At 40.7% G+C, this 24,822-nt stretch overlaps 1 protein-coding gene across 4 annotated transcripts in view; it reads left to right on the plus strand.

Moving 5' to 3' along the window:
* peak1 (pseudopodium-enriched atypical kinase 1) overlaps positions 1 to 24,822 on the plus strand; it is a 91,816-nt gene that overhangs the window by 45,390 nt on the left and 21,604 nt on the right. For 3 of the 4 annotated variants that reach the window (XM_068015531.1, XM_068015532.1, XM_068015533.1), the window contains one exon: positions 12,484 to 12,677. In XM_068015531.1, coding sequence (XP_067871632.1) covers positions 12,484 to 12,677 — 194 coding nt within the window. Of the gene's footprint in view, positions 1 to 12,483; positions 12,678 to 16,980; positions 17,056 to 24,822 lie in introns of all 4 variants that reach the window. The other variant, XM_068015534.1, reaches the window with a different exon arrangement.

Here is a 24,822-nt window from a genome sequence, read left to right on the forward strand (position 1 = left end):
GTACAAAACCCTGGTTAGACCCCACTTGGAGTACTGTGAGCAGTTCTGGGCACCACACCTTAGGAAGGATATATTGGCCTTGGAGGGAGTACAACGTAGGTTTACAAGAATGATACCTGGACTGCAGGGGTTAAGTTACGAGGAGAGATTACACAAATTAGGCCTGTTTTCGCTAGAATTTAGACGGTTAAGGGGTAATCTGATCGAAGTCTTCAAGATATTAGCAGGAAAAGACAGGCTAGATAAAGATAAACTATTTCCACTGGTTGAAGATTCTAAAAATTAGGACCAGACCGTTCAGGAGAGATGTTAGGAAGCACTTCATGCAAAGGGTGGTAGAGGTTTGGAACTCGCTCCCACAAACAGCAGTTGAAGCTGGAACAGTTGTTAATTTTAAATCTGAGGTAGATAGATTTTTGTTAAGCAAAGATATTAAGGGATATGGGCCAAAGGCAGGTATATGGAGTTAGGCCGCAGATCAGCCATGATCTCATTGAATGGCGGGACGGGCTCGAGGGTCTGAATGGCCTACTCCTGTTCCTATCTTCCTATGTTTCTATGTTCCTATTTCTGTATTTATTACAATGTATTGCTCCTGGATAAATATTTTTCACAAGAACTTCCCTGCTCCATCACCACCACCACCTCCGCTTCCGAAGTTTACTACTTGGTTAGTCTTCTGCAGAATGTCGATTCTGAAAATAAAATTAGATCACCAACCTTTTTTAAGGTGGTCTTCATTTTCAATTGACCTGTTCTCTATACACAGAGTTCTCAACCTGGGGCTTTTCTTTGCAGAGCTTATGCTTTTTGTGAAGCCCCTACATTTCCACAGCAGAACAAGTGACAGGTCCACCCTTGTGTTCTATTTACACTGTGTGGGAAGGAGAATGTTACAATGCTGATGTGCCAAAGTTCTGAACATTGATTTCTTAAAGACATCATCTTTCCTATTGTTTTTACCTCCTTTTGTGAACTTCTACAGGAATTGAATCCACTGCTCCATTGTATAGAGATGCTTCAGCTGAAAAGTCTTAAGACATCTCTGTGCAAGATATCTTTTCAAATCAAGTAGCACATCATTTGGAACATATTTCAATTTACTGTTATTCACTAACTTTTTGTCAAGAGCCGCAATCAAAAGTAGTGCTACTCGAGACCCATTCCCAGTCATGTTTTAATGCACAACATCATTGAACAATGGACTGATCCTGCGGTTTTCCTCACACTGCACACCTGTTTCAAATGTGCCAGTCTATGCAGTGGCTGAGTGGCGGGTAGGCCCTTGAAGAGGGAGTTGAGAAAATCATAGGACTGATGGTTCACTCAAAACTCCAGGTTTTATTAGAAACTTTTCATTTTCTCCATTTAGTGTTGAAATATCCCATATCTAATAACATTCCTCTGCTTCCTTCCCCGGACAGCAAGAGAAAGGAAGGAAGGCCTGGGAAAGAAAGCAATGGGGCTGAATTCCATTCTGAGAATCTTGACATTGATTTGCAATCTTTAACTTGCTTCCCAGTATCTATAGTTCTGTTCTGACAGTTCTTTAAAAAAAAAGTAGTGTTTATTGCACTACTAAGCTCATAAGTTATTTAATTACACTTATTCTAATCGACAACATCAGAAGGATGTATTCACTTGCTGTGACGTGCAAAAGGGAATAAAATTATGATTCATGACCGTTCAAGTATTGTAAGGAAATTTGCTTTCTTATTGTGCTTATTTTATGTAGTATATATTTATACATTTTAAGTGTGGTATTGAAATTGCAGATTTTTCAGTGGCCCGTATAGAAATATCACTGTTAATGTGTGCAGCTATTGATTTTGCAGGTTCTCAGACTGTATTAGGCATGCCTGTATTTGCTAATATAACAGAAGTTTTCTGCACAGACTGTTCTATAATGAATGAAATTCTGCAAGAATGGATGGAATTTTCAGTGCCCAGACATGTTCGAATGCATATGAAAATTAAAAGCAGCAGTGGTAGCCTTAAATATCATTCCGGATGCTGAAACCCTCGCCAATGCTTTTGTTACCTCCAGACTCTATTATTCCAATGATCTCCTGGCTGACCTCCCATTTTCCACCCTCCATAAACTTGAACTCATTCAAAACATTACTGCACCATATCCTAACTTGCACCAAATTCTGTTCATCCATCACCCTTGTGCTCCCTGACCTACGTGCTCCCGGTCCAGCAATGCCTCAATTTAAAAATTCTTATGCTTGCCTATCCCTATCCCGTAACCTCCTCGAGTCCTGCAACCCTTCACAAGAGCGATGCGTTCCACCAATTCTGGCCTCTTATGCATGCCTGAACTTCTTTTACCCCACCATTGGCAGCTATGCCATCAATCGTCCAGATCTTAAGCTCTAGAATTGCCTCCCTAACCTCTTCACCTTTCTACCTTTCTCTCTTCCTTTGAAGACACTCCTTAAAACCTATTTCTTTGAGCAAGCTTTTAGTCACCTGTCTTAATGTCATTTCCTTTGGCTCAGTACAAATTTTTTTCTTTGATTACACTCCTATGCAGGCCTTGGGATGCTTTACTTCGTTAAAGGTTCTATATAAATGCAAGTGTTGCAGTATTAATTTACTCTTAGGTTTTCACGTTCCCCTGACAACTGCTTGAAACTAAAATAAACATAGACTGTGAGCAATGATTGCTTATGGCTAAAGCTTTTCTCACATGACTACTGTATGTATAACTGCTGTACTGTTGTAACTGAAGTTCACTGTTTAGTGCAATTTTAAAAATGTCATTGAATTAATTGGTTTATCTTTTTCAAACCCATTGAACTGCATATTTCTCATGCTTAGTTCATTCATAAAAAGCTGCACAGACGCATTTATGTAATTGCATGAGAAAATGTGATGGAAGAAACAGAGTAAATCTGTTTTGAAGGCTATTTGTATATCATCTTTCATAGGAAAATGGACGCCAAAACTTTCATTTTGATACCAGAAAGTTTAATGAAATTTGGCGAGGATTCTTTGTGTCCTGTTCTGACCCAAGGTGGTACTTAAGCCATATCTATCCAGATACTTTCATCTAGTTTCACCTTTTCACCAACGCCTGCTGTAACTCCTACCTCACCTTCCACACCTTTTGTGAGCTCCATCCTACACAAATTCCAACTCATTCAAAACTTTGGCCGCCCACCTCTTATCCTGCTTTAAGTCCTGTTTCCCCCCCCAACCTTTCTGTCCTCTCAATCTCCATTGGTTTCAGTTCCTCCCAGCATATTAAAATCCTCATTTACAATACTTTACATGGCTTAACCACACCCTGCCTCTGCAACTTCCTTTAATCCTAGTTGTTAATATGTGACTCGTTTGCACTGCTCTGCTATGTTCTACTAATGGTTGCAGCCATCTAAGCCCTACTCGGTCTCCGTATACCCAATGCCTTGCTACTTCTGTCCCCACTTTCAAAAGTCTCCTAAAACTGAGCCCTTTGACCTTTCTCGCACCCCCATTCCCCCAGCCCCCACCTTTCCCAAAATCATTTATTGTCACTGCTTGGACTGTGTTTCTGCTTCTGTTAACTGCTTTGGGATGTTTTAGGTCCTATGTAATGTAATGTTCGATATGTTTATAGAGATATTTAGGTTATAAGGGTACCCTTGGTGTTATAGTAAATTTACATGGTCTGCTGTATACAATGGCGTGGCTTACTGTGCACTTGTGTTTATCACTCTCTCCTAACATAGTGAGTTCCTAATTTTGGTCAGGGAGAAATTGGATGACAGTCATTTTCCTACTGAAAGGAAGGAAGAATTTGGAGAAGAGTTCCAGGGCTGTTGTTCATAGACTAAACTATTTTTCTCAGTGATAACTAGCTACAACTATTTCACTTGCACTATTTTCACTAAAGCATGGAGCTGTGGAGCTTCCACCCAAGAAGTACCGCTATACAGATTACATTGTATCCCCAAAGGAAAAGAGGTTAAGTTGGTGTTAATCATGGAGTTTAATTACTTCTTTGTTAACCTCTGATGTCTAAGCCATGGCCAGTACATTAATCTTTAATTATATGTAGTGTAATACCTTTATGCTAATTAGCATGTTTGATTAGCTATTATTTCCTTGACTTATCCTCTAAAATTGTTGATTTAAAGGCAGTCTGCAAGCAGAATTTTACATGTAACTTCCCTCCCAGCGATATTGTGCAACTCTTTTCTCCAATGACTGACCACAGTTCCCATTCATGACATTGCGAGACCTGAACTTGATGGTGTTCACTGCTCATTCATTAAGTACATCAGATGGACCTCTAAAATTTTGACTAATCTGATTATTGCTTCACTGAGAAGCCGATTATGAACAGATAGCCATGGAAATTCATGCGACCTGTGCCTGTTCTGAATTTAACAACATCTGCGTAATATAACAATTTAGGATTAAATAATGTTAAATTGATATCCTGGGATAATCTCATCAGGGTCAAGAAGGAATTTCATACTTGCTCTCAAAGCTTTTTTTTTTTGCATTGTTTAGGAAATCGGGATAAGTTTACGGTACAAATTGTATATGATCTTTTGGAACCAGGAACCTTGATGGACTGAATGGTCTTTTGTCCTTACAAAGTATTTACAGTGCAGATACTGGGCCATTCAGCCCAACAGGTCCATGTCTGTGCTTATGATCCACATGCGCCCCCTCCCACTCTCCTTCATTTAACCCCATCAACATATCCTTTTCTCCCTTTATATGCTTACCTAGCTTCCGCTTAAATCCACATATGCTATTCGCCTCAACTACTCCTTATTGTAGCAGTAAAGAAGTTTCTCCTAAATTCCTTGTTACATTTATTAGTGACTATCTTTTATATTTACAGCTCTAGTTTTGGTTGCCTCTACAAGTGGAAAACCTTAAACATATATACCTTATTAAACCTTTTCATAATCTTGAAGACTTGTATGAGGTCCCCCTTCAGTCTTTTCTAAAGAAAAGGGCCCCAGCCTTTTCAATCTTTCTGATAGCTGTAATCTGAGATCTGGTCTCATTCCAATAAATCTTTTTTGAACCTTCTCCAGTGCCTTTATATCCTTTTTACAATATGGAGACCAAAATTATTCACAGTACTCCAAGTGTGGTCTAACCAGAGTTCTATACAAGTTTAACATTAACTTCTCTGCTTTTCAATTCTATCCCTCTAGAAATGAACCCCAGTGCTTGGTTTTCTTTTTAATGGCCTTGTTGTCCTGCCTCGCTACTTTTCGTGATTTGTGTATCTATATCCCCAGATCCCTCTGTTCCTCTACCCCATTAGCCACTTATTTTCCAGGAACATATGGCCTCCTTATTCTCCTATCAAAATGTAGCACCTCAAATTTGACTATATTGAAGTTCGTTTGCTAATTACATGCCAACTTTGCTACAGTCCTCCTTTTGTATAACTTATGTCCCCCCCAGTTTGGTATCATCTGCAAATTTTGATATTGTACTTCCGATTCCTGAGTCCAAATCATTTATGCAAATGGTGAAAAACAATGATGCAAATACCAATCCTTGTATACCACTTTCTACCTTTTGTCAATCTGACTAACTATCTTTAACCCTTACTCCATTTTTTTTATCCAGCTTCCTATCCATTCTGCTACTTGTTTCCTGATTCCACATGTTCCTGCCTTAGTCATGAGTCTTCTATACGGTACCTTATCAAGCGCTTTTTGGAAATCCAAATGCATTACATCTATTACATTACCCTTATCTATCCTTTCTGTTATTTCTTCAACAGTTGGTCAAGCATGACTTTCCCTTTTGGAATCTGTGCTGATTACTCGATTATATTTTCAGTTTCTAGATGTTTTTCCGTTACATGTTTGTGTAAGGATTTCATTATCTTTCCTAACATCAAGGTTAAGCTAATTGGTCTACAGTTCACTGCACTTGTTCTAACTTCCTTTTAATATATTGGAATTATGTTAACTATCCGTCAATCCTCTAGCACTATTCCCTTCTCATGATTTTTTTAATATTGTTACAACCAGGTGAGGAAGGGGTCTCAGGCACCCTTTTTGCCCCTTCTCTGGTTTGACCGCAACAAGGTTTATTCTTCTAACACAGTGATTTAGCTTACCACCTCAGTGAGCACTTGCTCACTGTTCCTCGAATATAGAATTAGAATATAGTTACAAATGAACCAATCAGACAGGTTTTCTTGAGTTTAAACAAGAAAGATGCAAGTTTATTAATCTTATCACTCTAAACCGGTTAAAATTACTAAAATACTGACACATCCATGCTCACATTCATACGAGAGGCACACACACAAATAGATACAGAGGAGAAAAAAATAGAGTTGGGAGGTTGAAGTAAAGTCCATAATAAATGGAATTCAAATACTGAGTTTGTGTCCTTAGTTGAAGTTAGTCTTGAAGTCCTCGCTGGGCCAAGCACAATTTGGGCTTGCTTCTCTGGGGGGAGAGAGAGAGAGAGGTGTTGTTTTATTCCCTGGAGTTCAGTTACTGTTTTTTTTCCTTCTGAGGCACAATTCCCAAACTCAGTTACACAGGCAGATATGTCATGTGACCACCTCTTTGTTTGAAATCAAGTTTCTGGAAGGTTTTTTTTTGAAATTCAAAGTTCTTCAGACATACTTGGGGGGTGGGTGGTGGCGGTTGGTTCTTTCAAAGTCAGAGTGTCGATGGCTTTTGGCCACCACTGTTGGCAAAAACCATTGTAGGTAATTGAATCAGAGTGCACCCCTATTATTCTGGTTAGACTGAGTAATTACCTATGTCTCCCAGCTGGCCTTTGGCTTCTCATATGCAATTTGTGTGTGGCCATCTTTAGCTGATCTGTTCTTTTTTAAGAGTTATAACCATGTCCGGTAAAAAGCCTGATGCATCGTTCCATACGACGAAATTAATATTTTTTTCCGTTTGGCATGTGGGTTTTCCGTCACAATATATGTATATAATAATGCCGTTGCTATTTTTTCCCTAACTTCTTTTAGTATGTACAGATTCATCACATCCAGACCAGGGATTTTTCCCTTCTGGAACCTTTATTCTCAATCAGGAGTATGTTTTGGTAGAAGTGGCCAGTCCCAAACATTGAATTATTTTCAGCTTGCACTGCCAATTGTAGGAGTGCTGTATGAAAGGGCTATCATAGACGTGTAAGCTTAGATACAGTATATACTCTGTAATCATGAACAAAATTGAGCTGGGAGGCATTCTCAACAACCTACAAATGTTTTAGAAATTATTCTGTATTTTTTTGCAGCACCGAGCAAATGGCAAAGATTTCTTCTGTGACTTTTTCATGTTCTTGTGAAATGTTTGGCTGTAAATTTGAAATTCTTTTATGCGTGAAGCAGCATTGAGCCTGTAAGAAACAATGTCTTTACAAAGTTAGTTCAAATTTCCCCATGGCTGGCACATCCCCAAATCTATTGAATCAGCTAAAAATGATTTTACAGGCCAGCACACAAGTGTTCCTAGACGGCCAAAAAAATAAGTGGAAACTGCTTTGGGAGTCAGAAATGAACACTGCCCCAGTTTTCCTCCCCTCCCATACACCTGAGCTGTGTAGGCTACCAGGGTTTGGACAATTGCCACTAAACTATCAGGGAATTGTATTCCTGGGAAATGTGGAGGAAATGATCCAAAAGCACTTTATATCTGTGGAAAGTAGAACTTTCTGCCCTATGTTTATAGTATAAATGTCTTATTGGTTGCACAGTGTAACCATATCTGTATATTAATGGGATGGCAAAATCCAAATCCTTTTACGCTGTTTTGTATTGAGCATCTGTTCATTCCATTTTGTTCTGCCCCTCACTTCAATTTTAAAATTCTCACCCTTTCATCCTTGTTTTAAAATACCTCCATGGCCATACACCTCCCTTTCTCTAACCTCCCCCAACCCTACTACCCTCCCAGATCTCTGCGCTCCTTCAATTCTGGCCACTTGCACCCCCCCCCCCCCCCCCCCAATTTCCATGGCTCCACCATTGGCGCTAGTGCCTTTAGCTGCCTAGGCCTGATTCTGTGGAATTTTCTCCCTAAACCTCTCCCCTTCTCTACCTCACTTTCTTTAAGACATTTTTAAAGCCTACCACTTTGACCAAACTTTTCCCTAATATCTCTGTGTGGCTTGGTGTCAAACTTTTGTCTCATTACACTTCTTTGAAGTGTCTTGGGACATCCTGCTACCTTAAAGAACCTATATAAATGCAAGTTGCTGTTGAGAAGGGATACTCTTCTGGGCTCCTGAAATAATCTGGTCCGCTGCCACCTCAAGTTGCCTCTCTCTTTCTCGCTCTTCTCTTTCCTCCCCCCCCCCCCTCCCCCCCACCATATTCCTGGACTAACCTTGTTGTGGGCCACCCAGTATTCAATGAATCTAAATGTGGCGAGCTGCATCGGGGGTGTGCAGCTTTCTGGTTCTGTTTAAACGAGATCCAGGCCTCAAAATAGATATGCCCTTCTTGCTTCTGTTATGCCTGGGCAACTAGCACTTTGGCCTGTCAAGCACCCAAGAGTTTAAATCTACCTCATGGTTTTTTAAAAAGTTTTTTTAACCTGCATGCGTTATTGCGTTTGACATCAGGTGAACCAGAATGACTGCGTTGTCTAATTGTTTGTCACTAGGATGCAGGGAGTGAATCAATATTAAGTACACATTACTGGCAGCATTTATGCTGCAGGGTTGAGAAAATAAAAATTGTAGAATGAGGATAAACTAAGGATATGGCAGTTCAATTTTTCATATGTTTTAGTAGGTATAACCTGAGTGTATGTATGGGTATGTGCTCACTTTATTTAATCAACTGAATGGAAAAAACACTGTTGTCTGGTTGTATATTATAATTACAAACTTACCTTTTAATTCCTCTGAAATTTCAAAAAACTCCACACAGATGCATGCACATGCAGCTTGCCTTCTGTCTGTGTGACTTCCTATTGCTGATGTATGAACAATATTAATATGAACCTATACTATATATTGTGAAATAGTGGCAAGGAGAAGAGCACAATATGTATTTGAATGAAAAGGTGACTAATGTGTTAATCATCAGCTGTAAACACATTCACTTTAAGATTCAGTAAAATTAACCTCATTCTCATAATGAATACACAAGTATATATTGTGTGCAGTCAATGTTCCCATTTAAAATTTAGTTGCTGTGCATGGCCAGTTTTTTCAGTGCACGTGGTGGCTTGAAAATTTTTTCACGCCCACCTTGAATGTTATCTATCACAAAGCAAGGCAGCTAAGTGGGAACATTGTGCATAGTTGGAAGCTGCATAGCTTCATACATTTTGATTACAGCAATGGTAAACTGAAACCTTGACCATGGTTAATCAGTTTTGTTGATGGATAGTTATAAACACTATTAGTCCAAATTTTTCAATTACTTATGCAATATACACCCTACTTCTCAACTTCCCTGTTTTAGTTGGGACATCTTGACCTCCCACAGCTGAGAAAAGTGGCAGCAAAATGGAAGATGCCAAAATCCGATGATCAACCAAGTTGAGAAAATTGCACTCCTACGCCATAGAAACATAGAAAATAGGAACAGGAGTAGGCCATTCAGCCCTTTGAGCCTGCTCTGCCATTCATTATGATCATGGCTGATCATCCAACTCAGCCTGTTCTGGCTTTCGCCCCATACCCTTTGATCCCTTTAGACCCAAGAGCTATATCTAACTCCTTGAAAACATACAATGTTTTCGCCTCAACTGCTTTCTGTGGTAGAAAATTCCACAGGCTCACCACTCTCTGGGTGAAGAAATTTCTCCTCATCTCAGTCCTGAAAGGTTTACCCCGTATCCTTAGACTATGACCCCTGGTTCCGAACTCCCCCCACCATTGGGAACATCCTTCCTGCATCTACCCTGTCAAGTCCTGTTAGAATATTATAGGTTTCGATGAGATCCCCCCTCACTCTTCTGAACTCCAGCGAATATAATCCTAATCGACTCAATCTCTCCTCATACGTCAGTCCCACCATCCCAGGAATCAGTCTGGTAAACCTTCGCTGCACTCCCTCTATAGCAAGAACATCCTTCCTCAGATAAGGAGACCAAAACTGCACACACTATTCCAGGTGTGGCCTCACCAAGGCCCTGTAAAACTGCAGCAAGACATCCCTGCTCCTGTACTTGAATCCTCTTGCTATGAAGGCCAACATACCATTTGCCTTTTTTTAACCGCCTGTTGCACCTGCATGCTTACCTTCAGCGACTGGTGTGTGAGAACGGGACTTTTTCTTGGTGTCGTTGCCAATATTTACCCTTCAAGCAGCATCACTGAAACGGATTATCCAGTCATTTATCTCTTTGCTGTTTTTGACAGCTGGTTGTGTGCAAATTTGGCTGCCATATTTCCTAAATTACAACAGTGGCTACACTTCAGAAGTACTTCAGTTGTTGTAAAGCACTTTGGGATGTCTTGAGGTTGTGAAAGACTAAAAAAAATACAAGTTTCATTTGTTCTATCATTTGTACCTTTCCAACACTGTAGGTTCTTTTTCTGCTACAACAACAATGTTCTGCAGCCTCCATTGCTTTGGCTTTTTCGTCCCAATTATGCACTCAGGCTAACATGTTGTGAAGCTTTAAACTGCAGAGCATAAGCACAAACAACAAATATTACAGCAATGCTTGTGCCTTTTTTACAGGTAATCAGTGCATTGGGAAGGTGAAGGTTTGCTTTTTCTTAGATTTGTGATACTGCATAGTAAGTCTCCTATTCCAAATTATTTTGCCACCCAAATGTTTCCCTTCCCCTCCTTAAAGGTGCTGCCTCTTCTTGGGACATCTTCTTGTGAGTTACAGCTCTTTCAGGTACGTGGCCAAAATGGTCATTCATCCTATGTGAGTTTAGATAGTGACTATTGGAAAGCTTTGACCATGGGCATATCATGTATACTTTCCAAAAGAGACCACTGGGAAACTATCATGAATGGTAAATCTGACTGGCTTTCCCCATCTTATTCTCGGTGGAGCTATCTGGAAAGGCAAAAAGTAGAGACAAAGTACTTAATCTACCCTCCCCACCTCCATCCCAAATGGGACAGTGTGAAATATTAATTCTCCTTTGTGTTTAACAAATAGCCCATTTGAAAAAGTAGCCTGTCTGCCTTTCATATACCCCACCCCAGAACTGGGGGAGATTGTGGGGTGGGGGGAGGGAGAAAAAGGGGTGCCATGGTGAGAGAGATGGGTAGGTAAGAAAACAGCTTCCAAAATAAGGAGCGAGCAAAAGAAAATTTACTTTTTTTTTTGCAGATTTTCTTTTATGCTTGCCTGTTGGGAAAACTGAAAGGATCATTTGATTTATAGATACAATTTATTCTAATGGGCACATTTGTTTTTGCACATGCTGGATGTTAGCAAGGAACTACAACTGTAGTTGGAAAAATATTTCCATAACATGCATTCTAATTTAAAAGTAGGATTGTAGGTATTAGAGTTTCCTAGTTAGGCACTAACACATGCCTTTGTTTAATTCTCTAGTAGTACTCAATGAGATTCATTGAAATCAAGTTGAGTGTAGCAGGTCTGCAAGTGTTAATAAGTCTGACTCAGTTAGTGACCTCAAAATGCTATAGGTAGAGAATGCTGGCAAATTTTCAACACTTAGCCCTAGGTGCGAAGGTCTGGCTGGTGATATCACTGTAGTAGAGCTTTAGAGTTCAGCTGCTTTCAAAACATGTTTATGAAGTTGAGAAGCAAATTCAAAACACTTGTTTCAATGGGGAGTTGTGTCAGTGACTTTAGTAGGTAAGTTAACAGTTGAAACTTCAGTTTTAAGGCAGTGGGAGCTGTTATACAGTAACAAACTTGGTGCCTTTTGTAGTAGTTATGCTGACTTGAAACTTGGAAGTTGTAATTCAATTCGCACTGAAAAATTTCAAGTAGATTCCTAATTGAGTAGCTGGAGAAAGAAAAAGGAATAAATTGCCTCTGGAATGAGCTTTTAAAAACGTGTTCTTCGGGGCTTAAGAGCACATTCTAGTTGGCACTTTGACCAAATGCAGTGTAAACATCAAAGGTTTTTCATGGTTATCAATTGGGACACACCTTAGTTAAGCATAAACCTTTGTTGCGGTATGGCGCCCTGTAGAAATTGTAATAAATTATGGATTTCAAATTAGGACTTTCTCTCTGGCTATGTAAGGGTAAACGCACAAGATTTAAAGAAACCTGTTTTACTGGATTGTGCCTTGGAACAAGATTAATTGAAGAAACTGTAAAATTAAGCTAAAATTGCCCAGGGATCCTTGAACTAACAAGTTCTTGCAAGTCTTTACTTAATAAATTTCAACATATACTCTGCTTAACTGTTCCTGAGGAGTTGTGTGTTTTTTTTTCCAACCATTGTTGAGTTAGAACTAAGGAATATTTTTGGAGTGCAATATTCAGGGCAAATGCCCCAGTTTCGTTAGGCCAAGAATTATATGTGAATGTTTACTGAATTATGAACTGAAGGCAAGCTTTTTTTTTATTCAAGCAACCTTCCAGGTGAGGTGACTGTTGAAGACATGCCACCACAAGTATCAGAAGTTCAAAGATCAGCTTCAGCGAGCCAAGAGACACCTGGTACAATGACTTTGATGCTGCTCAGCACAGGATCTCAGGACGAAAAAGACACAGGCAGTGAGTCTGCTGACGAAAGCATCAGCAGCGCTACTTACAGTAATTTGGGTAAGAGACTACAGTAGTTGGGGAACAAGGTGTGGATGGAGGAAGTGGATTTGGTTTCTCTTTTCTCTTTGCTGGAGGCTTATTGTAACTTCCAAACCTCCTAAATTTAAAATATCAGTCAAGCCTCAGTGTGTTAGCTACATATGTGTAAGGCAAATGTTTAATTGATGTGAGTGTCCCTGCTGGCTGCCAGTAAGTATTGTAGGCTATAGTGTGAGGAATGCAGCTGTAATGTGGGCAATCCTGTTTAGGTAGAGTGAACAGGAAGAGATTAGATTAAAGCTTAAAACGCCCTATCAAATGCTGTACCGTGTAAAAAGGGCGAACATGATGCCAGTCCTCTTGCTGGATGACTTCTGTCTTTGATTAAAGGTAGGACTATAACATTTTAACTTTGTGCATTTACTACTTTAGAAAATGTTGAGCCGTGTTCAAAACCAACATAGAGACCTGATGAAGAAAGGCAGGCTATGGGTGAAATGGGAGGAATGTGCACTTTTAACATGTTAACTGCACAGAAGGAATACCTTCGTTGTTTCAGATTTGGCTTTCATTGATTGTGTTCCGGCTATGGAGGCTGTCTTTTGTTTAAGAATTATGAGCTTAATCTAATTTGATCCTTATCCAAAGATGTGAACGAGTACAAACACAGCACATACTTATAAATTCTGTCGTCTCTCTCCATGTGCCGTGAAAAACTTTTACGAAATCATTCAAAATGTGCCTTTCAATCTGTTGATTTTTCTAAGATTAAATGATGAGTTTTTAAAAAACCTAATAAGTAAGGTCCATAGAAATCAATAAGCTTGGGTCCCCTATGACTCCTGCATATTTCTGTGTTAAGGATTTTTTAAAATCTCTGATCAGCTAGGTATCTGACACACTCAAAAACCTATAAGTGTGCTCAACAATCTCCAAACCCAGCTATTAAGAAGGCAGGTAGAGTTTCAGTTTATCTGATGGAACGCACATTCTTTCCTCGTAGAGGGACGCCTCACTTATCTAAAGTCCAGAGTTTAGGCAGAAATTGGCAAGAGCCAAGACTTAAGGAGGAGGTTTACTGGCGTTCATCAAATTAATACTGCACAGAGAACAGCTAAGAGTCCTGCTGCTATGCCGGCCAGGACGATCCGGCCTGTTGGAACATTCAGGGTTTTTTGCAGCCGAGTGAGAAAAATATCAGCTCACAGTGATAGGTTTAGCCCTCCTGGACTCTACTAATGAGCCATGATGATCAATCATCCACTGTCCCCTGTGGACCTGCCTGGCTCAGGTATCCGATTGTTGTGTCTACCACAGAAGATTGACTGTTTCAATCTTCCATTGCCAGATGTGTTATTTTGGAACAAACTTGATACCAGAGAAATTCCATTTGTCACTTCCTCCGTCCTTCCTGAAGAGAGAAATTACTAGTTGAATCAATAAGTCTTAAGCTTCCAAATAAGATCACACTTAGTGTTTCGGCATTGTTTGGCTATGCCTTAATTTCTTGTCATACTAACCCACCAAACTCAATATGACCATGATCACATCGTGATGTTGATATTTGGATTTACTGATGGCTGTTTCAGACAAAATGGTCACTGTTTGCCAATCTTGTGCACAGATACTGTGAATGACAAATATCAGTAAACTGCATAGAGAGACTTATGATATCAAAGCTGTGTTTATAGTTATGTGATAGAATAAATAAAAGGTCCAGTTTTAATCTAATTGCTATTTTGAATGAATGTGCAATCATAGTTTGTGAAATTATGTTTAACTTCACCCCAGCCATCGCTGACCGACATGGGTTCCCTGTCACCCAACACTTTGAATTTAAAATATTGATTCTTGTCTTCAAACCCCTCTGCAGCCTAAGTCTCCCTATCTCCATCAGTTCCTCGAGCCTTATACTTCCTCCAACACCCTTCAATCCTTCGAGTCTAGCCTTTTGAGCATTTCACCTATCTTTACCCCATTGCTGGTGACAAAACCTTGAGCTACTGTAGTTGTACTCCCTAGAACTGCCTCTGTAAATCCCTCTCTTTCTCCTCCTACCTATGAAAAAATCTTCAGTCCAATATTTCTACTAGGTTTTTGGTCACACTTCTTAACTCTCTCAATTGCTCAGTGACAATTCCTTTATTGATCTAATTTTCTCTGATCCTTCCATACAATTCCACAGGATGTTTGTTAAATGTGCTATATAATTGCAAATTGTTACTGTTGTTTTTATTTTCAATTGTGTGAAATGAATTTTCTAACAGAAAATGTTACTTCACAAAACATAACACATTTCTCTGATTTGTACTGACCCTGGTAATCATTGGGCTGCATTCTATAAGCCCGCTGCCAAGCCGCCGCAATTACAAGTGCGGCGGCTCATTTAAGTAGCCGGGGTGGGCCATCCTCCCCTGATCGTGTGGAGGGGGTGGGCTGTCCGTCCCCAGCAATGGCATCAGCTGCCTGTGCGCAGGTGCTGATGCCACTTTTAAAGGGCTGTCAGCCCAATCGGGACATTTAATTATTTAAAGTGAAATTGAAATTGAATTAAAATAAATAAATACATTTATTTTGCCCCTCTCCTGCCCCCCAATATCAATTAAATTAATTATTTGCCTTCCCCAAACACTCACCTTCACAATAATAAAAGCAAAATACTGCGGATGCTGGAAATCTGAAACAAAAACAAGAAATGCTGGAATCACTCAGCAGGTCTGGCAGCATCTGTGGAAAGAGCTCTTTCCACAGATGCTGCCAGACCTGCTGAGTGATTCCAGCATTTCTTGTTTTTGACTCACCTTCACAATCTGACCGTTTTCCTTCCCTCCCCCCCCCCCCCCCCCCCCCGCCAAACTCCACGAACTTTAAAATATAACCTTTCCCACCATCCCCTACACCCAGGACATTCATTTGACCTGTACCCTCGCACTGAGAAACTTACCTCCTCCCCTCTCCCCACCAATGTTACGCCTCGTTTCCCCAGGCGGGGATCCAGAGGCGCGGCAGAGCCAGCCGCTGGGGTGAAGATCGCAGTGGGATCAGGAGGTGACGGGAGACTCATGAATTCATGCTCCTCCGCCACGGATCCCGCTTTGAGGCCTATATAGAATCCAGCCCATTATGTACATTTTCAAAATGGCTACACGTAATTATCTATATCCCAATCAGGCCTGTAACATTTGGTGATGTCGTCTTCAAAATGCTAAACTGAATTGAAAAAGTCTTGGGTACTTTTCTCGTGAGCACTGGGTTCTTCTTCCAAATAGCAAGCATATGTGAAACTGTCTTGATAGGTCGATGGGTAATTGTAGTACTTAGTGTGGATTGAACCAAAAAAGCCAGAAAGAATCCAACTGGATTCTTTTACCACTTAAAACTATATCCACTCATTGATCTCCACACAAACCCTCACATGATTGATGATGTAGCTGCTCCTGTGATGCATACTCCTGGCCAATGCGATGTCAATAGTATGTCCGTAATAGAATAGCTTGAATGGAGATGGTGTATTTACACAATGAATCACATGCTAGGCGGTGCCCAGAATGCAGTGGCCTCTGCAGATATGCCAGGCAGAAACCAGCATTTTCACTGACTCTTTCAGAAAAATTGCACTTGATGATGCAAATGCTGAGTCACTGCAGGAGCCTTGCAGAAGGTAAGTCACATCAGTAATCCATCAGGTGTTGGTCTGCATGCATGTGAATTCATTCCAGAATAATAGCACCCAGGCACACTCATTCCTATGGATGGAATTCATTCCAGAGCAAAAGCTGGTTATATTCATTCCTGGAATGAGTTTCCCAGCTCATTCTGCAACAACCCTGAGATTTTTGTGATTTTTTATTTAAGGTGACAAATGATATTTTCTCTGCATTTTGAATGACTCCTACAGTCATTTATCAACAGTGTTTTATTCAGGAATTTTTGTCAAAAATTCACTTTTGGTAAGGCACTGCTTGACCAAATACTGATGCAGCATGTCTGCACCATGCCATGGCCCCTAACATAATGCACTTGTCTCAAATGAACAATATTCAAGTTATTGTGACATGAATATTCATCCTATGGTTATTGCTCGTGTCAGGATTTAAAAATAAAAGTGTTTCTTGTGAGATGCTAGTGCAGAAAGCGGCAGTGCTGGGTGGTAATATATAACTGTGCAGTAATTTGTACATCAGTTACTAACCTTTTGTTGAGGGTCTCATAATCCCAATCTTGCTCTCTCTCTCTGTCTCCCTCTCTCTCTCTCTCTCTCTCTCTCTCTCTGTGTCCTGTATTTTTCTCTCTCTTTATATGTATGTAATCCTGTCTCCAGCGAAATCCCAGAGCTGGCGGGCTGTGGATGGAGGCTCAGAGACGCATGGAGCAACACCTCTGTTGAGGGCCACAGGTGAGGAGGTTTTGGCGGGAAGGGGTGGGGTGCTGGGCTGGTTGCTGTCGGTGGCTCTGGCTACATTCTAACTACCTTTTCTCTGCATAGTGAGTTTCTATTCCGTCAAGGGAGGATGGGAACATCTAAAGGAAATTGCATGCATATATTTGAATAGTTAAATAATTGCTCGGATCTGGAAATATGGATGCTGTATTAATCATGAAAATCGCACATGCATGAAGAGAAGAACAACTTGAATAGGAAAGCAATTTTTTTGTACAGCGGAACATAATTCACTGTTGTCATTTTTTTCCTCATTAAAATGAACCATCATATCCAGAAGATTGGTCCAGAAAACTGACCATGGGATAAACATAGTAACGTACATGACCAGGAAACAGTGCATTCTATTTGGCTAATCCCAAAGCTAATACCTATCAATTGACCATTCTCTCAAATATCTTTCCAATCCTTCCTTAGTGTTTCCAGCATATCTGTCTCCACCTCTTCCTTGAGTTATCCTTTCCAAATGTTTCTATCTTCTACATATAGTAATCTAAATTGACTGTACTCCTCTTTCCTAAGCATGGACCTGTGCTCCCTGGTTCTAGAATCTCTGGCAATCTCAAACAGATTAGTAGGTTCAATTTATCAGTTCCTTTAAGAATCTTGAATTTTTGGAATATCTCCCATGAACCAGCTTTTCTCTAGAGTAAATGATTCCAGGTTCTTCAGTTTTCCACTTGACACATTTGCCTTAAGGTAAGTATAGCCGCTGCCTGCTGCGCTTTCGGGTTAAATCAATGCTCTACCTGTACTTCCTCCCAGATCCGTCTTCTGTATCCTCAGATATTTACTTTCCATTTCTACTGTTTAATTGCCCTCTTTAGTCTTATTACTGTGTATTTTCCCACATTAAATGCCATTTGTCACTCACCTAGCCAGATCGTTTTGTATTTGGTTTATCTGTTGCATATTATTGGAACTCTCCCTTGCACCCTCTCCCACTGCCCACACCTCACTCCCATTCCTCTTCACATTTTAGTGTCGCCTGGTAACTTAACTGTTCCTAACTTTTTTTCTGCTCCTAACTCCAAATAATTTTATGTACTCCAAACGCTAGTGGCCCTAGTACTGATCCATGTCTACCCTGTTGGTGACCCCATATCATGTTGGTGCAGCTTCATTCATAATTATATTTTGCTGTATCTACTTTTAGCCACTTTCCAATCCACTTGAGAAATTTTCCTGCTGATTTGTACTTTACTTCCCTGTGGACTAAAGGAATCCAAGACTATTGTTGATTAAATTGTTGAATTGTGAACAATAAATGCACTTACAGGTGATGTAGACTAATTGTCCTTTTTAAATTTGGTCACTAAATGTAATTTAAATGTAGTAATATATTTGGGCAGTATATAAAGACAATTGATCTATCTTCCAAAGGACACATCTGTTTCCTTACTGTGATTCTGGAAGTAGTAACCCAACTGGGGAAAATGGGAACTGTACCACTGGGACGTTCTTCACCTGAACCGTGCTGGGATCAGTGTTCTGGTGGGTCATATAACTAGGACGGTAGAGAGAGCTTTAAACTAAATAGTGGGGGTGAGGGATCAGGATTGAGAAGATGTGATAAATTAAATAGAGAAGACAAGACAAGAAAGCAAGGTAGCAATAAGGGAAATGATGATCAGAGTGTGGCAGGAAGGGATAGAGTGTACAAATCTAAGTGCACCAACACATAACAGTAGAGGTTACAAAAATAGTAAAAAGACAGAACTAAAGGCTCTATCTGAATGCATGTAGCATTCATAACAAAGCTAGTGAATTGACATGATTGCAAGATGACAAAGACTGGGACCTGAATATTCAAGGATTCATGACATTTAGGAAAGACAGGAAGCTAGGAAAAGAACAAAGAACAGTACAGCACAGGAACAGGCCGTTCGGCCCTCCAAGCCTGCGCCGATCTTGATGCCTGCCTAAACTAACACCTTCTGCACTTCCGGGGCCCATATCCCTCTATTCGCTTCCTATTCATATATTTGTCAAGATGTATCTTAAACGTCGCTATCATATCTGCTTCCACCACCTCCCCTGGCAGCAAGTTCCAGGCACTCACCACCCTCTGTGTAAAAAAAAAACTTGCCTCGCACTCTAAACTTTGCCCCTCGCACCTTAAACCTGTGTCCCCTAGTAACTGACTCTTCCACCCTGGGAAAAAGCTTCTGACTATCCACTCTGTCCATGCCGCTCATAACTTTGTAAACCTCTATCATGTCGCCCCTCTACCTCCGTCGTTCCAGTGAAAACTATCCGAGTTTTTCCAACCTCTCCTCATAGCTAATGCCCTCCAGACCAGGCAACATCCTGGTAAACCTTCTCTGTACCCTCACCAAAGCCTCCATGTCCTTCTGATAGTGTGGCGACCAGAATTACACGCAATATTCTAAGTGTGGCCTAACTAAGGTTCTGTACAGCTGCAACATGACTTGCCAATTTTTATACTCTATGCCCCGACTGATGAAAGCAAGCATGCCGTATGCCTTCTTGACTAGCTTATCCACCTGCGTTGCCACTTTCAGTGACCTGTGGACCTGTACGCCCAGATCTCTCTGCCTGTCAATACTCCTAAGGGTTCTGCCATTTACTGTATACCTCCCACCTGCATTAGACCTTCCAAAATGCATTACCTCACATTTGTCCGGATTAAACTCCATCTGCCATTTCTCCACCCAAGTCTCCAACCGATCTATATCCTGCTGTATCCTCTGACAATCCTCATCATTATCCGCAACTCCACCAACCTTTGTGTCGTCCGCAAACTTACTAATCAGACCTGCTACATTTTCCTCCAAATCATTTATTTATTTATATATATATATTACAAACAGCAAAGGTCCCAGCACTGATCCCTGCGGAACACCACTAGTCACATCCCTCCATTCAGAAAAACACCCATCCACTGTTACCCTCTGTCTTCTATGACCGAGCCAGTTCTGTATCCATCTTGCCAGCTCACCTCTGATCCCGTGTGACTTCACCTTTTGTACCAGTCTGCCATGCGGGACCTTGTCAAAGGCTTTACTAAAGTCCATATAGACAACATCCACTGCCCTTCCTTCATCAATCATCTTCGTCACTTCCTCAAAAAACTCGATCAAATTAGTGAGACATGACCTTCCCTTCACAAAACCATGCTGTCTCTCGCTAATAAGTTTGTTTGTTTCCAAATGGGAGTAAATCCTGTCCCGAAGAATCCTCTCTAATAGTTTCCCTACCACTGACGTAAGGCTCACCGGCCTATAATTTCCTGGATTATCCTTGCCACCCTTCTTAAACAAAGGCACAACATTGGCTATTCTCCAGTCCTCTGGCTACAGGTGAGGTCCCAATGAGGATGCAAAGATTTCTGTCAAGGCCCCAGCAATTTCTTCCCTTGCCTCCCTCAGTATTCTAGGGTAGATCCCATTAGGCCCTGGGGACTTATCTACCTTAATGCTTTGCAAGACACCCAACACCACCTCCTTTTTGATAATGAGATGACTGAGACTATCTGCACTCCCTTCCCTAGGCTCATCATCCACCAAGTCCTTCTCTTTGGTGAATACTGATGCAAAGTACTCATTTAGCACCTCGCCCATTTCCTCTGGCTCCACGCATAGATTCCCATCTCTGTCCTTGAGTGGGCCAACCCTTTCCCTGGTTACCCTCTTGCTCTTTATATACGTATAAAAAGCCTTGGGATTTTCCTAAATCCTGTTTGCCAATGACTTTTCATGACCCCTTTTAGCCCTCCTAATTCCTTGCTTAAGTTCCTTCCTACTGTCTTTATATTCCTCAAGTGCTTCATCTGTTCCTAGCCTTCCAGCCCTTACAAATGCTTCCTTTTTCTTTTTGACTAGGCTCACAATATCCCGTGTTATCCAAGCTTCCCGAAACTTGCCAAACTTGTCTTTCTTCCTCACAGGAACATGCTGGTCCTGGATTCTAATCAGCTGACGTTTGAAAGACTCCCATATGTCAGATGTTGATTTACCCTCAAACAGCCGCCCCCAATCTAAATTCTTCAGTTCCTGCCTAATATTGTTATAATTAGCCTTCCCCCAATTTAGCACCTTCACCCGAGGACTACTCTTATCCTTATCCACAAGTACCTTAAAACTTATGGAATTATGGTCACTGCTCCCGAAATGCTCCCCCACTGAAACTTCGACCACCTGGCCGGGCTCATTCCCCAATACCAGGTCCAGAATGGCCCCATCCCTAGTTGGACTATCTACATACTGTTTCAAGAAGCCCTCCTGGATGCTCCTCACAAATTCTGCCCCATCCAAGCCCCTAGCACTACGTGAGTCCCAGTCAATATAGGGGAAGTTAAAATCACCCACCACCACAACCCTGTTACCTTTACATCTTTCCAAAATCTGTCTGCATATCTGCTCCTCGACCTCCCGCTGGCTGTTGGGAGGCCTTTAGTAAACCCCCAACATCGTGACTGCACCCTTCCTATTCCTGAGCTCCACCCATATTGCCTCACTGCATGACCCCTCCGAGGTGTCCTCCCGCAGTACAGCTGTGATATTCTCCTTAACCAGTAATGCAACTCCCCCACCCCTATTACATCCCCCTCTATCCCGCCTGAAGCTTCTAAAGCCTGGAACATTTAGCTGCCAATCCTGCCCTTCCCTCAACCAAGTCTCTGTAATAGCAACAACATCATATTTCCAAGTACTAATCCAAGCTCCAAGCTCTAAAAGGTGGAGGGGTAGCTTTGTTAATTAAGGATGACATTGGTACAATAGAGAGAGATGATCTTAGTTCTGGAGTTCAAGATGTAGAATCAGTTTGGGTAGAGATGAGAAATAGTAAAGGTAAGAAGTCACTTGAAAGGCCCCTTTAACAGTAACCACATTGTAAGATGGGGTATGCAGGATGAAATAATGGGGGCTTGTGAGAAAGGTACAACGACGATCATGAGTGATTTTAATCTACATATCGATTGGACGAATCAAATTGGCAAAGGTAGTCTGGATGATGAGCTCATAAAGTGTTTTCGGGACAGTTTCTTGGAGCAGCACGTTCTAGAGCCAACCAGAGAGCAGGCTATACTAGGTCTGGTACTATGCAATGAGACAGGATTAATTAAGGACCTCCTAGTGAAGGCATCCCTAGGTAGCAGTGATCATAATATGATCGAATTTCACTTTCACTTTGCGTGAGAGTAGAGCAAATCTAAGACTAGTGTTTTAAACTTAGACAAGGGCACTTATGAGGGCATGAAGGCCGAGCTGGTTAAACTAAACTGGCAAATTAGACTAAGGTATTGGTCAGTAGAGATGCAGTGGCAGACATTTAAGACAATATTTCAGAATACTCAGAAAAGATGCATTACAGTGAGATAGACTCTAAGGGAGGGACGCTCCATCTGTGGCTAACTAAGGAAGTTAAATATAGTATCAAATTGAAAAAAAGTATATAATTCCACAAAGACGAGTGGCAGGTCAGAAGATTGGACAGAATATAAAGAACAGCAAAGAATGACTAAAAGGTTAATGAGGGAGAAAGTAGAGGGTGAGAGAAAGCTAGCTAGAAATATAAAAACAGATAGAGTTTCTACAGGTATTTAAAAAGAAAAAGAGTAAGTAAAATTAGCTTTGGTCCTCCAGAGAGTGAATCTGGGAAATTAATAATGAAAATAAGCAGATGGTGGATGAATTGAACAGATATTTTGCATCTGTCTTCATATAGAGGATACAAATAACATCCCAGAAATAATGGTGAATCAGGCAGTGAAAGGGAGGGAGGAACTTAAAACAATTACAATCACCAGGGAAAGGGTACTGAAAAAACTATTAGAACAAAAAGCTGACAAATCCCCAGGTCCTGATGGACTTCATCCTAGGGTCTTAAAAGAAGTGGCTGCTGAGATAGTAGATGCATTGGTTTTAATTTTCCAAAATTCCATAGATTCTGGAAAGGTCCCATCAGATTGGGAAATAGTGAATGTAACTCCTCTATTCAAGAAAGGAGGAAGACACAAAGCAGGAAACTACAGGCCGTTTAGATTAACATCTGTCAAAGGAAAATGCTGGAATCTGTTTTTAAGGAGGTTACAGTGGGGCACTTAGAAAATCTCAATGTAATCAGGCAGAGTCAACATGGTTTATGAAAGAGAAATCATGTTGGAGTTTTTTGAGGAGGTAATCAAACAATTTAGATAAAGGGGAACCTGTGAATGTGCTATACTTAAATTTCCAGAAGACATTTGACAAGGTGCCACATCAAAGCACTAAGCAAACTAAGAGCTCATGGTGTTGGGGGTAACATATTAGCTTGGATAAAGGATTGGTCAGTATTTGAGGAGTCGCGAATGGTGCTGAACATTGTGCAATCATCAGCGAACATCCCCACTTCTGACCTTATGATTGAAGGAAGGTCATTGATGAAGCAGCTGAAGATGGTTGGGCCAAGGACACTACCCTGAGGAAATTGCTGTCCTACAGTTGAAAATAGCTTCTCTCGGGGCCCTACGATGTATTGGCTATCGTTGCCTCGTCACATCTTGGTGTTTGCAGTGTAGAAAATGTGTGTTGCACCTATGTACTGGCCAAGTATAATTGAGAATGCCCATGAAAATGGTGTTTATATTAATACAGACTGGACCAAGTAAGAAAGACCTTTTTATTGTCAGAGCAATGTTGAATTTGTAGAGAATGCCAATCTTCACTAAATACTGGTTACTAGAGTAGAGGTATGTTGGGTGCTCCTATTCTGCAAGAGAATGAAACATGATTTCCAAACTAAATATCATGCAGTGAAAAACATTTGGCAATTAAATGTAATCACTTTAAATGTCAGCACAGTGAAAAATATATGCAGATGTCTATTTCTTAAATGTAGCTTTTTATGAAAATCATTTGAGTTAGTGGTTTTCTTGAATCTCTTCCAGTTTTTCTTCATGGAGTTTCAGCCTTTAGTTTGTCCAGAGCTTCAGTTTTTCTTTGTACATTTATTATTTTTGTTGCTTTCAACAACACTTGACTCCCTCAGCCCTCCTTGGCTCTTCATCTCTGGTGCACAGCTACTCTCAAAACATTCTTTGTAATCACTTTATGGCCACGCCTGATCTGTACCTGGTACTATGATTAAAATCATCATTGATACATAACTCGTCCTTCAGTTGGCTCTGCAACTAACCATTTCCATTCCACAGCTAGTTCTAATCAAATAGTCTTGAACTCGTGATCACAACAGCAACCAAAACTGGTTCTTCCTGTCTCCATCTCTGGAACCAATCTTTCTGCATCCTTGATACCTGCATACATTGAATTAATTAATTTTTTTTAAAAAAGTACTCTGTGCAATGCATAGAGGATCACAGCTGCAACCTACAGAGAGAAGGTGGGAAAAAATCAAATAAGCCCCAATAAAATTTAAGTGAGTTGACTGAAGTTGATGTGTCTAACAGCAGTATATAATCTGCTTGAATAAAGATCTTCACTAAGTGTTGCCACTCACTTGGTTCTAATTTATGGATCAGTAAGATGAAAGCTGAAGTGTAAAAGTTTTCATACACTCATAGCAGGGTAATGAGCTATGACTACACTGTGGCTCCAGTCTACTGCAGTTATGTTCATCGTAGTTTGCTGATCAGAACTGCTAATTCGCAATTCTGTTGTGGCCTGAAGGCTAAGCACCTAAATTCATCGATGAAATTCAAAAATTTGAAGCTTGCACTCAGAGACCATGTTCAATCTAAAGTGTGTTTTTGTTAAAAAC

Source organism: Heterodontus francisci, chromosome 35 (genome assembly GCF_036365525.1).
Source record: "Heterodontus francisci isolate sHetFra1 chromosome 35, sHetFra1.hap1, whole genome shotgun sequence".
Lineage (NCBI taxonomy): Eukaryota > Metazoa > Chordata > Chondrichthyes > Heterodontiformes > Heterodontidae > Heterodontus > Heterodontus francisci.